Source organism: Mesoplodon densirostris, chromosome 4 (genome assembly GCF_025265405.1).
Source record: "Mesoplodon densirostris isolate mMesDen1 chromosome 4, mMesDen1 primary haplotype, whole genome shotgun sequence".
NCBI lineage: Eukaryota > Metazoa > Chordata > Mammalia > Artiodactyla > Ziphiidae > Mesoplodon > Mesoplodon densirostris.
The window spans coordinates 28,997,804-29,016,489 of record NC_082664.1 but is presented as its reverse complement, the minus strand read 5'-3'; the positions used below and the strand labels follow the sequence as shown (position 1 = coordinate 29,016,489).

The 18,686-nt window shown below is 42.1% G+C and overlaps 2 protein-coding genes across 3 annotated transcripts in view; one reads left to right on the top strand and one right to left on the bottom strand.

The window, feature by feature from the left end:
* Positions 1-676: 676 nt before the first annotated feature.
* ZC2HC1C (zinc finger C2HC-type containing 1C) lies at positions 677-10,015 on the top strand (the record flags this gene model as incomplete). Its single annotated transcript, XM_060097994.1, has 2 exons — positions 677-2,008; positions 8,569-10,015. Coding segments are annotated over 2 exons (1,596 nt in total), but the record flags the coding sequence as incomplete, so codon positions are not given.
* Positions 10,016-12,097: 2,082 nt separating this feature from the next.
* The window catches only part of NEK9 (NIMA related kinase 9), a 36,788-nt gene continuing 30,199 nt past the window's right edge, over positions 12,098-18,686 (bottom strand). Inside the window, exons 20-22 of one of the 2 annotated variants that reach the window (XM_060095804.1) lie at positions 18,519-18,680; positions 16,782-16,991; positions 12,098-14,762 (exon numbers count right to left, since the gene is read on the bottom strand). In XM_060095804.1, the coding sequence (XP_059951787.1) occupies positions 14,640-14,762; positions 16,782-16,991; positions 18,519-18,680 (495 nt within the window). In that variant the 3' untranslated portion in view covers positions 12,098-14,639. The remainder of the gene's footprint in view (positions 14,763-16,781; positions 16,992-18,518; positions 18,681-18,686) is intronic. The other variant, XM_060095805.1, reaches the window with a different exon arrangement.

Genomic DNA, 18,686 nt, shown 5'->3' with positions numbered 1-18,686 from the left:
TCTCAGATTACAGACCTGCCGTCTGTGCCGCGGGGACTCCTTGGGTGAGGGTTTGCCAGCCAGGCACCTGCTGCAGGCCCTGAGCGGCAGCAGCTGTGCTCTTTGGGGTCAAGCATTGTTCCAGCAGGAGGGAAGCCCCGAGAGCTCTTTGTGCCAGTCACTTAGCAATGGGCCGCAGTTTTCTCACCTATAAAATGATGGGGCTAGACTCGGAGTCCTAAGGTCCCTAAGTTCGAGTCCTGTAACTCTGAGAGAACCCCTCAGTTTACAGGTGAAGAAACTGGAGCCAGCGAGGGGAAGCTGCTTGTCCTGTGTCACAGGCCTAAAAACTGACTTTCAATCCAATAGCTCTTTCCACCTGCTACAGAGTGTGCTGTGTATGGCAGAAGCTGGTACTGATACAAAGGAAAGCCAGGTGACAGGAACACCTGTATCACATTCCTTTTTCTATCCTCAGGACCTAATAAGCACCCGCAAGACATAATAAGTGTTCACCAAATGCTTATTGAATGAAAGCTCTGGCAGACCCAGCATCACTGTCCCTAAGAAGTCTAAGGGAAAATGTGGGTAGGACAAATGTAGAAACAGTTTACTTTAGCAGCCGAGGTGAACCTCAGACAAACTCCTCACATATGTCTGGTTTAAATCTCCCCTAGGCTTTCAGTCCACGCCCTGAATAGCTGGTCTCCAGTTGGCACTGCCTTTGCCTGTGGGCATTATGCTCCCACATAATAAAACGGAAGCTCCAGAGCTCCACTCAGCTAAGCAAGACCCCTCTGAAAAAGGTGACTCTTCTCAGCGGTCCTCTGTGGGGCACCCGAGGAACAATTTCCAGCAGAAGCTTTTGAGCAACCAAGAGCTGACGCTGTGTAATCTCTACACTCACCCCAAATGGAACACCTGCGCGAAAGACCGGAGCTACTCCTATCCCCGCTATGCAGGAATCAGCCAGCAAGATTCAAGAAGCAATCCCCAGGGCCAAGCAAAGTGTTTGTTTTACTCACCAGGGCCTCAGTCCTGGTATCCCAAAGCAAATAACCAGGAATTCATCCCCTTTACAAAGAAGCGAGTTGGGGTGGACCGGGCATACCCACTGAAACCTGTGTTTCATCGGAAGCCCCACAGTACAGGTGAGGCTGGCACTGATGGGGAACAGAATGCCTCTCCAAGACCCCCTGAGCCAAGGAAGTTTTCATACAGTAGCTTTGGTTCAAGGAACTGGGTGAATTCATCTGTGGTTGGTACAGTTGCTGCCAGTCAGGAGGACAGGGTCATGGCAAACCCCAACAGGATGGAGTGGTTGCAGATCCAAAGGCTAGAAGCTGCAGGGGAGAGTTTAGAGGCGGAAATCCGCAGAAAAGAGACTCTTCTGAGGGAAAAGCTGAAGAAGACAGAGGAGGAACTCAGAAGGATCCAGAAGGAAAAAGAACAAGCTGAGGAAAATGAAAAAAGAGAGCTACAGAGAATGGTACTCCCCGGGAGGAGAGCTAAAGGCAATGGCAATACCACATACAAACCTATCTTCTCCCCAGAATTCATGTCTGAGGAGGTCTGTGTCAGTAGAGACACAGGAGAGGATGAAACTTGGGGACGGTCTCAAGAAAGTTCTAGTCCATTCCAGTTCTCTGATTATGGAATTCAGAAGCTCAAAAGGGAAAGACTGGCGGCAAGCAGTAACAACATCCGAGACCGAGTCTCAGCGCGATTGAAGGAGACGTTTTCTCAAGCTGCAGAAGCGCCACTCAGTGCTTTGCGGAGGTCCACCAGCAATTCTAGCTCGTCTAGGGCACCACACTCCTCGGGCTCCAGCTGTTCCACTGAAGAGCCAGAACTGGGCGAGTGCAGCCACTGTGGCCGAAAGTTTCTCTTGCTCAGGCTGGAGAGACACTCCAACGTCTGCCGCAGGATGCAGAGTTCCAAGAGGAAAGTGTTTGATTCCTCCAGGGCCCGGGCTAAGGGCACAGAACTAGAGCAGTACTTGAACTGGAAGGGACCAGCCTCAGTCAAGGTAACAAGGGCCTTATGGATTTGCCTTGAGTGGGGATCATTTTAAGAGCCTGTTATATACTCATCCATTTTCTTTAAAAAAATTTCATGTGTCATATGGGGAGAAAGTGAGAATTAACGTTTGATTTATTGATTACTACTGTGTGCCAGTCACAGTGATGGGAGCTTTTCATATGATTCTCACCACAACCCTGTGAAGATTTCATTATCTTTTATCAGTTCAAAAATCAAGTGTCAGAGAGGTTAACTTGCTTGAGATCACCAACAGTCTTAAATGACAGTCAGCATATAAATCTGGGTCAGAATGACTCCAAAAATCTAGACTTAAAAAATATGTCCTTTTGATTATAAAAGTAATAAACACTTACTTTAGAAAATTTAAGAGAATGAAAAATATAAAGAAAAATATTATGAAGCATTTCACTACCCTGAGAGAATTCTTCGCTCTCTGCAATATATTCTGCCACCTCCCAAGATTAGAACTTGCTACCACTCCTATAACTGTATCTATTTTTTCAAGATTGGCTAATTTTGATATACCTTCTTAGTAAATACATGAAACACAATTGTTTGGAATTCTTTTTCTCCCCATTTAGAGCATAAACACCTTAAAGTTAGAGGACTTTTAAAATTTTTTAAAATAATTTTTATTGGGGTATAGTTGATTTACAATGTTGTGTTAGTTTCAGGTGTACACAAAGTGAATCAGTTATACGTATATAAATATATATCCACTCTTTTTTAGTTTCTTTTCCCATATAGGTCATCACAGAATATTGAGTAGAGTTCCCTGTGCTATACAGTAGGTCCTTGTTAGTTATCTATTTTATTTTTTTATTTTTATTTTTTAAAACTTATTTTTGGCTGCATTGGGTCTTCGTTGCTGCGCATGGGCTTCCTCTAGTTGTGGCGAACAGGGGCTACTCTTCTTGCAGTGTGCAGGCTTCTTATTGCAGTGGCTTCTCTTGTTGTGGAGCACGGGCTCTAGGCACGTAGTTGTGGCACGTGGGCTCAATAGTTGTGGCTCGTGGGCTCTAGAGCACAGGCTCAGTAGTTGTGGTGCATGGGCTTAGCTGCTTCGTGGCATGTGGGATCTTCCTGGAGCAGGGCCCGAACCCATGTACCCTGCATTGGCAGGAGGATTCTTTTTTTTTTTTTTTTTGGCAGGAGGATTCTTAACCACTGCGCCACCAGGGAAGTCTAGTTATCTATTTTATATACAGTGGTGTATATATCTCAATCCCCATCTCCCGATTTATTCCCCCCCAGCACTCCCTCCTGGCAACCACAAGTCGGTTCCCTACGTCTGTGACTCTATTTCTGTTCTGGAAACAAGCTCATTTGTACCATTTTTTTTTTTTTTTGGTTGAACCATATACCATTCTAAGTGCTCTAGATTACATATACTATCTCACATAATTTCCCAACAACACTACTACTATCCCATTTTAGATATGAGGCAAGAAGTTAAGTAACATGCCCAAGATGACACACACACACATATATATATATATTTTTTTCTATGTCATAATATTGACATTCAGTCCAGTCATCCTCCACTGTAACAGCTCCTTTACCTTGCAGTGAAAATTGATTTGTATATTTTTTGCCTCTGAGTCCTTGTGGGATTTTTTTTTAATTCAAACAGAAAGTCACAAAAATTATAATCATCCTCATCAGTTCACTCAGTCCCATGTAATTAATTTATTTTTCATCTTGATCTTTTGTTAGCACTTTTATGAATTCATCAGTTTTCCATTAGAGTTCTGAAAATGCTTATTCATTCAGTTCAGCAGTATAGTCAGTTACCAGAAACCTGTACTTGTCAGAGTCTTTTCCATGAATTCCTTGAAGATGAAACCCTTTTATAGGAACATTTTTGCAAAAGCATCAGAGTACACCCAGAACTCTCTGTAAATGACCAAAGACTTAAAAATGACCATGGTTAAAGATTTGATGGAAGTTCATAATAATGCAGTTGACAAGGAAATTTAGTTATTTCTGAGATATACATTTTAAAGTAATAACTAGAATTATGACTTATAACATTATACCAGAACATATAAGATTTTTAGAAATTTCATGTAATGTCTGAAACATTTATACTAACATATTTCCATACAAATAACCCAAAGAAAGTTTAGTATTAATTGTGTTTTGTTTGTTTGTTTTTTTATACTGCAGGTTCTTATTAGTCATCAGTTTTATACACATCAGTGTATACATGTCAATCCCAATTGCCCAATTCAGCTTCCACATATAAGTGATATCATATGATATTTGTCTTTCTCTGTCTAACTTACTTCACTCAGTATGACAATCTCCACGTCCATCCATGTTGCTGCAAATGGCATTATTTCTTTCTTTTTTATAGCTGAGTAATATTCCACTGTGTATATGTACCACATCTTCTTTATCCACTCCTCTGCTGATGTACATTTAGGTTGCTTCCATGTCTTGGCTACTGTAAATAGTGCTGCTATGAACATTGGGGTGCATGTATCTTTTTGAATTATGGTTTTCTCCAGATATATGCTCAGAAGTGGGGTTGCTGGATTAGAGGACTTCGTCTTTGGTGAACATTCCTAGCTGCAGAAAAATGTTCTAAAAAGTCACTTTGAGACACTTCCATACATTTGGGGGAACTTCATAGGCACGTTTGGACAGTCAGATCTGGAGAAGATTGTCTGGTGAAGCTTCTACCACCTTGTCAAGGTTATAACACTGGGGTTGTAAATGAGTGTTTCTCAAAGTGTGGCATGCTGACATGCATTTTTTATTTCGGTAGTTGTAATGTGTATTAGAAAAGTAAAACGTAGTAAGCACTTGATTTCTAGGAATCATGAATTTAAAGAAAAATAGTAAGGGGATGAAGTGAAAGTGGTATGCAAATGATCAAAATGTGCAAAAGCCTAGACCACATGATCTCAAAGTCCCGTCCAGCTCTGAGTCTCGTAAACTATGAGAGTGTTATTCTATTTTCATTTCCTTCCAACCCTCCCACTGCCACGCTAACACCTCTTGTCCGTTAGCACTTTACAGTTTGTGTATTTGCGGTGCCTTTAAAAACTCACGTTTATGTGGTGGCTGTCAAGAGAAGTCTTTTGCAGTTAGTTATTTCTTTCAGTACGATATGGGAGATCGCTACAAGAAAGTCTTTTCCATGTTTAGCGACCATCTCCCTGAAATCCGGTTTCCAACGAGAAGTCAACATTTTGCCCTTGCAGATAACGATATGATCATCGGTTCCTGTTCTTTCCTGTTTTCTTTCTGGTCAACCCAATAATCCACTTGGGTATTCTCTGTCCCATTATAGTGGTTTATTTCTGGCCAGAACCTAAAAGAATCTTGTGTTTCTTAAATTCCCAAATACGGTAGCAATAAAGCAAAGAAATGGGTTTCTGAGATCAGATGCCCTAGCTTTGTGGAAACTAGTTTGAGGAAATATGTTGCATTGAGGACATCAAGGCAGAAAGGATCTAGATTGAGATGGACTCCTCTCCTTGGACTGTCCCAAGTTTTATTCCAAAGCTTTGTGCCTTTGTAAGCTGAGTGCTTTGTGTCTCTCTGTTATTCCTTCAGTGTACTTGCAAGAACAGGTGATTTTTCTTTTATCCTTTAATATTCACATAACTTCCAGCAGACTCATACTCTTGTCTCTCTACTAGACTTTATGTATTTGAGCATAGAGACTATATCTTTGTGCTTTGTGATTAATAAGTGTTAATTGAATAAACTTCAATACAATGAAGAATTAAAGTATAAGTATCATATAGTTGAGGAACTTTCCCCTAATTCAATTCTAAAGGTTCCTAGATACCATCTCTAACACTCTGATTCTCTTGCCTTGTCTGTTTCAGTAAGATTTTCCTGATGGATCCTTTTCCTTTGATAACATCTCTTCCTATATTCATCACCAAGCAGCTACTTGCTTGCTTTCTTTTTTCTTCTTTTTAAAATTAATTTTATTTTCATCTGAGTAGTATTTGAATACATTTAAAAAATCATGTAGTACTAAGTGACCTATAATGCAGATCAACAGTATTTTGCCTCATCCCTCTCTGGCCCCTCATCTAGCTCCCACAGGCAGTTCTGATAGATGACTCTTCTGGTATGCATTTCCATATTTCTAAATAATATACTTACTTGCTTGATTTATCAATTTTGCACATTATCTGTTGACCTCCTCTTATGGACACTCTGGGTTCATATCCCCTCTCCTCCCACTTTTCTCCTTCCCTTATCCTTCCATTGTAGTGAGATCACAGTTCTGGGTTAAACCAGTAGTCAGCTGTGTATGTGATAATACCCACATAAATTTTGTTCACTGCCGAGTGAACAGATTCTGCCTCTGCCCACATGCACCCAGAGTTAATAATTGACCCATGTTTTAATTTGCTTGGTTTCCTACATACCTAACTCTATTTTTTTCCCCCTGAATGATCTGCCCAGTATCAGACACCTGTTCATGTTTTTCTATCAGTTTGACTTTTTTTTTATTCTGGAACCTCCATCCCACCATTCTTTTTCTTCCTGCTCCAGTCCAGACTGGTTCTTCTCCAGGCCTGGTGCAGACCTGTTGTTTGGAACTTCTCTCTGCTTCTCTCCTGTTTCCAGCATCCTGTGTCTTCCTTTTTCTTGCTTTGCTCCTTGCTTTGCTGAAGCTTTATTAAGAAAGGTGCATGGGAGGCATATTTTTTGTCTTGGGATGAATTAAAATATCTATATAATAGCTTTATTTATTTATTTTTTTTGGCGGTACGCGGGCCTCTCACTGCTGTGGCCTCTCCCGTTGCGGAGCACAGGCTCCGGACGCGCAGGCTCAGCGGCCATGGCTCACGGGCCTAGCCGCTCCACGGCATGTGGGATCTTCCCGGACCGGGGCACTAACCCCTGTCCCCTGCATCGGCAGGCGGACTCTCAACCACTGCGCCACCAGGGAAGCCCAATAGCTTTATTTCTGATTGATGAATCGGCCAGGTAGAGAATTCTAGCTGGAAAATTATTTTCTGTTAGAACTTTTATGGCATTTTCCCACTAGCTTTTAGCATCCAATGTTACTGTTGAGAAATCTGATACCATTTTGATTTCTGCTCCATTATATGAAACCTATAGATTTTTTTTCTTTTTCTTAAAGCTTATAGGATTCTCTCTTTATTCTGAAATTCTACAATGATTGTGTTGGATAGTGGGTAGGCCATTTCAATCTCAAGGGTAGTGATATTTATTTCTAGGAATGTTTATTGTCTTCTTTAATAATTTCCTCCTTATGCTTTCTGATTTTGGAACTCCTATTAGTCAGTGTTGGACTTTCTAGATTGACTTCCTAATTTTCTGATCTTTTCTACTTTCCATCTTGATCCTTTTTCCCATTCTGTGTAACTTTTCTGACATTATTTTACAACAGTTCTATTTTTATTTTTAGCTATTGCAGTATTAATTTATAATAGTTCTTTCTGGTTCTCTCATTCCTTTTTCATAGTATATATATTCTTATTTCATAAGATAAAATCTCTTCTAACACTCCTTTGTTGATATTATGATTTTTTGTAAAAAAATTTCTTCTGCTACCTGCCTTGTTGCTACTTCCTGAGCATGTATGCATGTGTGTTCCTGTACTTGTTTGGTCTCTTCCTTGTTAGAGTTTTACTGACTGTCCGTTCATATTTAAGCTTAAGTGGGGCTTGTTGACTGAGGGCTTTCATATTAGGGCTGTCAAACAGTGAGCCTTTTAATTGGGGTCCCTCAGAATCAGCATCTCAACTTTTCTCTCAACTGCTTGGTGCATCCAGAGAACTCCTGCCTCCTATGAGGGTGCCTGTGTCTGGTACCCTGGGAGCTGAGTGGGAGAAGGAAGCTGACAGTTAATTCCACAATACCTTGCGTACACTTGCCCTTAATCTCCATTTTCAGCCCCTAGATTAACCCTGTTCTCCACTGTGTCTGGGTGTCCTGAGTCTGAAACCTGTCTGGTTCAATTTCTCCAGAGAGGGTGCTGGAAGTGTTGGACACTTGGATGTGCAAGGTGGAGAGGAGCCCCGGGAGCCAACCTGTTCTCCACCCTGTACCTCCCCCTTCCCACTACCTGTATTTCCAAGCACTGAGCCTCCCAGGGGTTCTGCTGGGCAATACGGCTTGCCTCTCAGTACTATCCGCCTTTGCAGGCCCTTAGTTTAAGTCAGCGGTCCCCAGACTTTTTGGCACCAGGGGCCGGTTTTGTGGAAGGCAGTTCTTCCATGGATGGGGTGGGAGGGGGCTGGTTCAGGCGGTGATGCGAGCGATGGGGGAACAGCAGATGCAGCTTCGCTCACTCACTCGCCTGCCGCTCACCTCCTCCTGTGCGGCCCGGTTCCTAACAGGCGGTGGACCAGAACCAGTCTGCAGCCCCGGGGGCGCTGGGGACCCCTGGTTTAAGTGCCTCCACTCTGGCAAGTCAGTTATCATTGTTGCTTCTTTCCTGTTCTCTTTGACCTTAATTTCCTTACTGTCATTCTAACGGAGACTCAGGAAGGGGATGAGATAGACACCAAGTTAAATGATCAGTCTTCCTTCAACTTACAGGCTGAACTTCCTCGGAAGAGCAACTGGAAACAGAAGCACGAATCTTTCATCCGTACCCTCCATCAGGCTCGAGAGGTCCAGCAGGTAATTGCCAAAGGTGGAAACCCCTCCGACTTGCCTCCCATCCTGCCTGCAGAAAATCCAGACTACATTCAGTGTCCTCACTGCAGCCGCCACTTTGCTCCCAAGGTGGCAGAGTGGCACATTGCTAAGTGTAAGACCGTCAAGAACCGCCCTCCACCTCCAAGGAGGCACTGCCGTTGAGCAGACAACAGTGGAAACTTCCTCGATAGTCCAGAAGGCTCTGCTTCTCTTCAGCAGTAAATGGGAGTAGAATAATTTGATGCAGAGCAGAAAGAACTAAAACTTTTACATCTCCCAGGTCTGCCCGCAGAGCTGCAGTCGGTGAAGAGAGAGAGACCCACTGCTAAGCAGCAGGAGGCAACAGGAAGCCTCAGCTTCCCACTAAATCACCGCCTCCGGCTGCTGTGCCTCATGTTATTGCCCTAAGAACTGACGGGTGAGGACACGTAAGAGTAGCGAGTAGGCCACATTAAAGCTCTCTCTTGCAAGCCTGATTGTGGTTTGTGCTAGTGAAGTGCCTGCATTTGCTCTGCCTTCTTGCCACTGCCTCTACATGTCTGTCTATGGCTTCTGTTAACGCCTCTTGTTCTTGCAAGAAGTTGGCTCGTGGGTATCAGAGGATCATGGTATCTTATAAAAAATACAGTTTTGCCGTAAGGCAAATGACCTCCCCGATACATGGTCCTGGCCAAAAGTCAATACAAGTATGGAAGGTTCAGGCGCCAGTATGTCCTAAACCCTCCCCACGTTGTACTGTGTAAGAAAGGGAACCTCAGCTTTATGTACAATACTTTACAGGGTAGGGATGGGGGAAAGCACACTATGTCTCTGTAGCTGTTCCTTCCTAATGGATTTCATATGTCAGGGAAAAAAAAAAAAAAGGAAGGAACTTCAGTTTCAGCTATTGCTAGCACTCTGCTTTCAAATCAGGTTGGTTTAACGACTTTTAAAATGAAGCAGCAAAATGTACCATCAAAGCAACCTGGGGCGTTCTGGTGTCACATGTCCCTGCTGATCACATCACAGTAAACTTCTATTCTAGAAAGTAAACTTTGAAGGAAAAGATACCAGATCTAAAATTTTCTTTGGGCAGAATCGTGCCTACTGCAAGTAACCTTCATAATTAGGCCTTCAATAAATGGGTTTGGGGAATTTAAAATTAAATAATAAAATGAGTGAGTCTTAGACTTGTCAAACGGGAGAAGTGATAAGGTAATGTCTGATGAGGGAGAAGATATCAGTTCAGGTAGGATGAAGCTAACACAACAGATCTGAAATATTAGTAAGATTACTGTCCTGAGACTATCACTCAAATTGTTAGTTTAAAACACTGGATAAGCTGTGACAAAGTGAGAGAGTGGCATGGACATATATACACTACCAAACGTAAAATAGATAGTTAGTGGGAAGCAGCCACATGGCACAGGGAGATCAGCTCGGTGGTTTGTGACCACCTAGAGGGGTGGGATAGGGAGGGTGGGAGGGAGGGAGACGCAAGAGGGAAGAGACCTGGTAACATATGTGTATGTATAACTGATTCACTTTGTTATAAAGCAGAAACTAACACACCATTGTAAAGTAATTATACTCCAATAAAGATGTTAAAAAAAAAACAAAAACAAACACTGGAGAAAAATCACCTAACCTGACCTGGGCAAAGGGGACTGGGCAGACCCCAAAACCACATTTACTGAACTACAGATGGCCACTCACTCTTGTTCCATTTCCTCTGCAGCTTCTGCTGAGTGGCTGGGCTAACAGATCAGACCAATTTGATATGCAGGTTTAAGGCTTTAGCTGTGAAGCTGCTAGACACTAGGCTAAAAAAATAATGTTTTAAAAAACAGCATATATTGCTTTATGCTCTTCATAACTGTTACAAAGAAAGAGGGGTATCACATAATAGGGCTTTTTGGTTGGTCAAACTCACAGAGAGACACTGGATATTTAACCCAATATATACATTCTCCAGTCAAGTTTAATGAGGTACCCACCTTAAGTTTCACACTTGATGGTAAAAGCAATAGGTGACTAGAATGAGTGGTGGCCAAGGTCACACAGTGGTAGCCTGTGGACTGCTTTGCCCCACAGGTATGTTTTATTTGACTGATATAGTATTAAAAATATAATCTGACATTAAAAAATTGGGATATGGAGCATCTTTTGAGAAACTGGAAGTTCTGGAAACCCTGGGCCTGCAACCCTGTATAGCACCAACTGAGTGGGGTTTAGAATCAGTTGCCCCTTCCAGATGGGGTGGAGCACGCAGATCACCACAGCCCCGCCTGGTGTGCTTCACTTATTTGCCTTGTCTGCCTGGCCCGGAACCCCTGGATGACATTATAAAGGTCACAGACCAGGGGCCTCCAGGGAGAACAAATGTGTGTGTGGGGGGTGCTTTCTTATGCTGCTAGAGGAACAAACAATAGTCAGTGCCATAGTGTTCCCTTCGATCTCAACATGTTTAGGCCTTTGATTATATCAGGAATATCTATTAGCCTTTTAAATTTAGCTTGATCGGATCTTTGGGAAGAAGAACCTTTTTCTATCTACATCTCTTCCTAGATAGCAGAGGATGACAGAGGATAAATAAATGCTGCTTGTTAATGTCCGTGTGTTATACTACTTTATCCAAGAACCTTTAGTGCAAGTAGATGCTATAAATTTTTAAGTTCAAAAGGTTAAGCAATGAGAAAAAATCTTACGGTGAAACTCACTTCGTTAAAAAGTATATGCAGTGTATTGAATGCAGCCCAGCACCTTTGGCCTACATTTGCTTTAGGTCATCAGTTAGTCACTTTTCACAACTACACAGGAGGTAGCAGAGATGTGATATAGTGTTCTTCTCCCTAATGTTCGTAATTCTGTGAGGTTTAGTGATCAGCATGTTTATTTCCATAGTTAATCATGGAAGCAATAAATGATTTTTTGCTTTGTGGCAGGAAGGAACTTGTTTCGTAGTCCTGACTACAGCCCACTCTGCCCTGACACTATCATGAATAATATTTCTTTGGAGGCCCAAGGATGCTCATTTGAAATAATTCATCCTTGCACCAGAGTTGTTCTATTATGAATGTTTCCAAATATACGGCAAAATCAAATGAAACGTGAGTTAAGTCTCCTCTTGCTCTAAACTTTAGTGAAATGTTCAGCCAAGAGAAGTTACAACTTGGCTATGCCAGGGAGACCAAATACAGTTCAGCCTTTGTGAGGGAAAACAGTTTTATAAACATAAACTGGCAGTATCACTTGAAAAAGCCCACTGTGGAGATAAGTACAAGACATGACCCTTCCTATTTTAATGGCTCATCTTTTTCTCCTTCTGCATTTTAAGCACTGTATTTTAGAAGTTTGGGGGGAAGAAAAGTTGTAGCAGCAAAAATGATTCCATTAGTAAGAAAAAGAAACTGGCAAGAAGCAAAGATTATTTCTGTGCAAATGTCCCTTGCATTGTTTCTGTTACAAGACCATTTATTTCTTTATTTATATAAAGCCTCACTGAATCAAAAATTCATGAAGGCCTAGAGTCTGCGTGTTTTATCCCCAGTGACTAAGGTCCATGCGTAGGCTCACTGAGGCATAGCACTGATTGAGAGTTTAAATGTTTATTTAAAACAGAAATGTCAAAACACTCCACCCTCAACCTTTCAAACATCTGGCTAACAATAAGCTAATTCTTCAGCAACAATGTCAGAGCGGAGGAGTAACTCAGGTTATACTATAACTCCAAAGCGCTACTACTGGAACACTTCAAACACCTAGCACTACATGAAGAAGAAACGTAGGGTGCAATCTAAGAGAATCAGCTACAGAAAACCATTCAAAGGCATTTCTGCCGCCTCACCGTTTACTGTTTATCTGATGCGTGGCTACCACCTTTGAACTGGTTTCTGTTTGCGTAGCTTTTTGGTGGGAAAAAACATATGGCTATCCCAGGCACAACTGGGAAAGTGCAAATTGTCTCTAAGGCACAGAACTTAGATTCTCAGCCAGATTAACAGCAAACCTAGACTTCCCAAGGGAACGTGCTAGAGAAAACGACCCCAGCGTTCCACTGCTAGAGAGTGACTTCCCCTCCGGACCAAGAGCCCAGCTCTCACCCTCCCTTCAAGCGCTCACTTTCATCCCATAGTCTCAGCAACGTGCCCATGTTCCTCGGTTCCATGGCAGAAGCAATACTCATGATTAACACCCAAAATGACCCTGCCTCTCAGGCCTGCTGAGGTCGTAAGCATGAGGGATACAGGAACGTGAAAGGCCAGTCGGTCCTTAAAAAAAAAAAAAAATCAAAGTTGCATTTACATGATGAATCAAAACCCATTGTTAGGGTTTGTTGCAAACCCCAAGTCCCCAGAACTTGCAACTTTAATCCAGGGTTGGCCCCTTCCCTTATTTTAAGAAAAGGCTTCAGTGATTACATTAGTACCATTGTACTAGGCTTCCCAGAATTGAGAAAACAATGGGAATATTAAACCAAAGAAGATCCCATTGAATAGAGTTGCCCATCCCCAGCTGAGGGGTTTTGCCAGAGCAGCAGCCTTTACACCACCAGTTTTAGGGAAATGGCAAAATTTCCATTGCACAGGTTCTTCCAAAATATTAAACAGATATCAAACATTCATTTTTTGGTTGGGGAAAATGAAACAAAAATTAATTTAGCTCTTTCTAGGGAGGTAGGATATGAGACTCATCAAGGCAGCTCCTGTGACTCAAAATACTAAAGGCTAGGTGGAAACACAATGCTCACATCCTTAAGTAAAACCATCAAACGTTTCTAGGACACTTTCTCTCTCTGGGAAAGCTAGCTTGCTCCTGTCTACAAGGACATGAAGACACGGGGATCAGAAGGGAGCTCTCAGCCAAATTCCTCTCACTTGGCAGGCTCCTCCTGTTCTGCTAGGCTTCAGGGACTACCTGGTCTGGGGGCTGGCTTTGGGCCACTCAAGTAGGAAAGATGATACAGATTCACTGATATGGCTTCATAAAACACCAAAAGGGGAAACATACTGACTAGACATACAGAAAGGGAGCGGTTGGGGCTGCTGATGTCAAGATTAGAACCCTAAGAGCCATGAAGGCAGAGGCACAGGAAGTCTTCTCAGGGGCAGAAGACTCAGTCTCTAGGCCCTCTTGAAGACACCGAGGCAGCTGCAGAGGGCCTCCCCTCACGGTTTCCTCTGAAGGCCATTCCTACTGCTCCATGGACTCAATTCTCGACGAGACGCCTCATCTCTCAGAGGAATCTTCCAAAGCTAGGAAATCCCACCCTGCGTTGGCCACAGCCTGACACTCCTGCTGTGGGACGAGGAGGGACCTACCCTTCTTCCTCTACTCCTCATTGAAGAAGTCTCACTCAACCCTCAGAGGAAAAGCAATCTAAGCCCACTGCTCCTCCTCAAGCATTTAGCTGCACAAAATAATTGAACTTTCTGAAAACAAGCTGAAGATTGACTCCACCAGACATACTTTCCTGGACTAAGGCTCCTGAGAGGGCTTAGAACACTTCACCACTCTCCAGATGACCCTGGATGGGCCACACCTGGTTCCAGCCCACTCCAGCTTTACACTTTAACCTCCTCCACCCAGAGGTGCAATGCCTGGTGTTGAATTCCCGAGGCAGCTTCCAATTAATGGTGAAAATGGTAAGTGGGATGTAAGCTGCTACCAGCAAAATTAAGGTGAGCATTGTGTCTCCTCTTCAAAGGTGGGATCACCAGATGAGGTACAGAGCTGCTGTTGCTACGGCAGTCACTGAGGACAAAGCCAGGGCCATGGGGCCCTTCCATTCTCCAACACAAAACCACTCCTAGATCCTATCTAACAGGCAATGCTACTCTCCAAGTGTACATGGAAAGTGCTTCAGAGCCTCCGCCTTGCGCTCCTTGTCTGCAAGTGAACGAAGCCAGGAAAGCGCTCTCTGCGTTCAGTAAGTGTGCTGTGAAGGTCTTTGGATTCCAGTTTCCTGGAGGCTATACAGGCTCAGGAGACTAGAGGCTGGGTCTACAGGAGTCTGTTCCCAGGAGGCACCAGGAATCTGAATCTAAATCAGGCTTTGGATCCATTTCCATCTCTTCCTTTGCTGTCTGAGTTCCTTTGGAATGCATCCCCACCTGTCCAGATAAAACACAGTTCCAGGTTAACAACGTTGCCACCTAGTTACATCATTTCAGGACTAGATTTTCAATGCCCACCTCTAAGAATGTGTAGCCATGGTTTTGTGAGAAGCTCATACTACTACCTTAATAAAAGGACCTTAGATGAAGTCCACACCTGTACATTTGCTGCAGGTAGGGTGACCAAGTGTCGTGGTGTGCCCAGGACTGCAGGATTTTCTGGGATGCAGAACTCTTCAGTTTTAAAACTCAAACAGCCCTAGGCAAAACAATCCTCCTCCCTCCTACAGCTGCCAATCACTCCATGCTTACTTCAAGTGTGTGTATTACTTTCCAAAGTACTTTCATAGACATTATTTCATTTAATTCTCAAAACAACCATACAACAACTATTTTCTTCTTTCAGGTGAGAACCAGGGCTCAGAGAAACAAAGTAATTTGTCCAAACATATAAACCCGGTAAATGGCAAAGCCAAGGTTGACAGTATTTCCCTAACCTAGTTCACTCTATATAGAGCAATACTATGGCCCTTTAAAAACGATGCAAGCAGCATCACCGGTGAAGTATTTTTACCAAAAATGTTTAACTTGAACCTAATCAACCCTTAAGTCTAACTTGCAGTTTACAGAAATGACAGGGTGACAAAAGAATAAGATAAGCAATGTCTCAGGAAAATAAAGCAAATCCAGAATGTAGGACATTCTGTAAAACAACTGGCCCTGTTTCTTCAACAAACCAATGCCACGGAAATTTTTTTTAAAAACAGGGGTAGATGACAACAACAATAATCCAAAAAGAAATGCACAAGACTTCTAAGAAATGATAAAACTTTATGTAAGAACATAAAGGAAGACTTGAATAAATAACTATTCAAGGCTGGGAAGACTCAGCATTACAGACATATCAACTCTACTCAAATAAAGATACAATTCAAAGCAAATCTAATAAATTCCAATATAAATACCAAAGGGAGTTTTGAGAAACTTCACTTTTGAGGAATTCTAAGATTCATATAGAAGAAGCAATGTGCAAAAATAGCCAATGTAACCCTGGAAAAGAACAAAAAGGAGCACAGGACTTTCCTTACTGGGAATCAAGACATTCAAAACTCTAGTATTTTAAATAGGACTAATTAAATAGCTCAAGGCAACAGAAAAGAGAGCCTAAAAATGAACCCGTGTGTATTTGGATATTTACAATATATTAAATGTGATCTTTCAAATCAGTGAGGGAAGTATGGATCACTGAATAAAACAATTTTAAAATGTTAAAAAAAGGGGGGGTAGAAGTGGTGATGGAATTGTTCTAGATTAAAAGAAATGAGAAACATAATAGTGTAAAAGGGGGTTCTTGACTGGTTTCTGGTCTAATAAAAACAGTTATAAAGGACATTTTAATGGGAAAACTGGGAAAATTTGAGTATCAACTGGGTACTAGATGAGAAATGAGAATACTAGTGTTATTTTTGTTAAGTGTGATAATAGTACTGTGGTTCTCCAGAAGAATGACGTCTTTATTTTTAGATATGTGTAATAAAGTACTTAGGGAGGGTATGTCATGACTTCCATAATTTACTTGAAAATGGTTTAGCAAAAAAAGGAAAAAAATACACGCACATACACATACGCATATTTCAAATACACAGATAAATACCTACACATATTTTAAACATACGCACATACACAAACACATTTGAAATAATTACAGCAACATGTTAACAACGGTTGAACCTAGATGGTGGATGTATGGGTGTCCACTGAACTGTAATGTTTAAAGTTTTTCGTAATAAGTAGAAGAAAAAGCAAAGGTAACAAAAATACAATGGAAGTAAGGTGATAAAACGATTCAATCCAGGTGCCTGAAGAAGGACCAAGCATCTGGGATTAATTACAAACGTTACATCATCAAAAGGTAAGTACTTGCAAAGAAGTAAGCCTATTGCAGGCACTGGTGTTTTGTTTCTGTGATTCTTCAAAACAGAATTAGAAATTCAATTATTCTTTTAATGCTCTCACCTGCTGCCCTCCTTCTAATTTCTTGTTCAGCTTCTGTAGCTGCGTAAAAATCTGAAGGTTTTCTTGCTGTAACTTCTGTTGTTCAGCCAGACACTTCAACACCAGACCCTGCAATCTCTCAACCTCTACCTGCAGAGTGCTGCATGCACAGGTAGGAGTCAAGGGTGTTCCCTTCCCAGTGCATGTTCCTGCAGGATTCAGCCGAGGTGGCTAGAGAGACAGGAGAAAAGGGTCATAGGAGGTTCTGCCTGGATGCTACAGCTCCCCAATCCAAATGTCCTCTGAGTGCTACCAGATTTTACTTTTAAAGTAACAATATAAAACACATACACACGAAGTAAATGGAAGAGAAACAGAAAACTGCTGGGATTACAACAGAACCTGGCTCTAACATAACAGAGCAAGAGAACTCTCAGTGCTCCAGTCTGCATTATGGTAAGGTAAAAGAATAATCATCTATTTTGGAGAACTTTGTGAAAAATTTTAAAGTCATTGATATCTTCCTATTTAAAATGCTGAAGTAAGAGAATGCACAATTTGTTTTGGAACAAGTCTTTCTTTTTCTTTTTTTTTTTTTTTTTTTTGCACGTGGGCTTTCTCTAGTTGTGGCAAGCGGGGGCTACTCTTTGTTGTGATGCACAGGCTTCTCATTGCGGTGGCTTCTCTTGTTGCGGAGCATGGGCTCTAGACGTGCGGGCTTCAGTAGCTGTGGCACACAGGCTCAGTAGTTGTGGCTTGTGGGCTCTAGAGCACAGGCTCAGTAGTTGTGGCGCACTCTACTCTATGTGCTCCACAGCATGTGGGATCTTCCCAGATGCAACAAGTCTTTCTGATCACAGTGAGGATACCATGATTCAAAGGGTCAATCTTGATGAAATGTAGTGGATCACACTTTAGAAGAGATTTAAGAGGTGTTCAGTAAACAGGATCGCCAGAATAATTCAAGATGGCTAACTGACAGAGGAATTAAAATGTTTACCTTGAAGTTTCAAAGGCTTTATTTCCTCTTCTGGGAAGCTTTTCAATTATCCTAGCCTGGACTTTTCTCCCTTCTTCTACTGTACTTTGTTTATAGGAAGGGTCAACAAATGATAGCCCATAGGCCAAATCCAGCCTACTGCTTGTTTTTATAAATAAAGTTTTATTGGAACATAAGCATGCCCATTCATTATGCATTATTTTTGGCTGCTTCTGTGCTACGGTATCAGTATTGAATGGTTGCAAGAGACTGTGTGGTCCGCATAGCCTAAAATAATTACTATGTAGCCCTTTAGAAAAAGTCTGATGATCCCTGGTTTACCGTTTTATTGAGATATTTACCACAATTTGATTTCTACCAAAGTTAGGTATACATGCATTGCTCCCCAGTAGACTACAAGTATTATTTCTTACTTACATTTAGAACCTCCAACCTACCCTAGCAGTGTCATGAAAAATTGGATTTGAATTTTGGAATTTCAGTTTTGGTACTTCTGAGGCAGAGAGAAAAGAAAGACAATCACCTGGTACAGAAAGATGTGGGCCTGTCAGAAATGTGAAAGGGTAGATACTTTTCTACAGAAATCAGTTTCGCCTTGCGTACAGGCTTTAAGCACTACTGAACAGACAGTATGAGTTGATGCTGGGCAGCTGGGAAACCAATGAAGCTAGAAGGGAAGACAGTGAGGCCAGGAGAACTGGGCAGAGCTTACAGCCATTGTTTACCTAGTTGTGATTTAAAGGCAAAAGCTCAGTTACCCAGGCTCCTGCTGGGGGCTTGTGTTCCAAAGGAGCTTCAGAGCCCACCTTGAGTCCTTGTAGCTCTTCGTAGGGCAGAGTATCTTTCTCAGATTCTGAAAAAGCTGCACTTAGGGGGGATGGGCTGTCAGGCATAGGGATGAATTCTGCATTTTCCAGCTCCTGTGT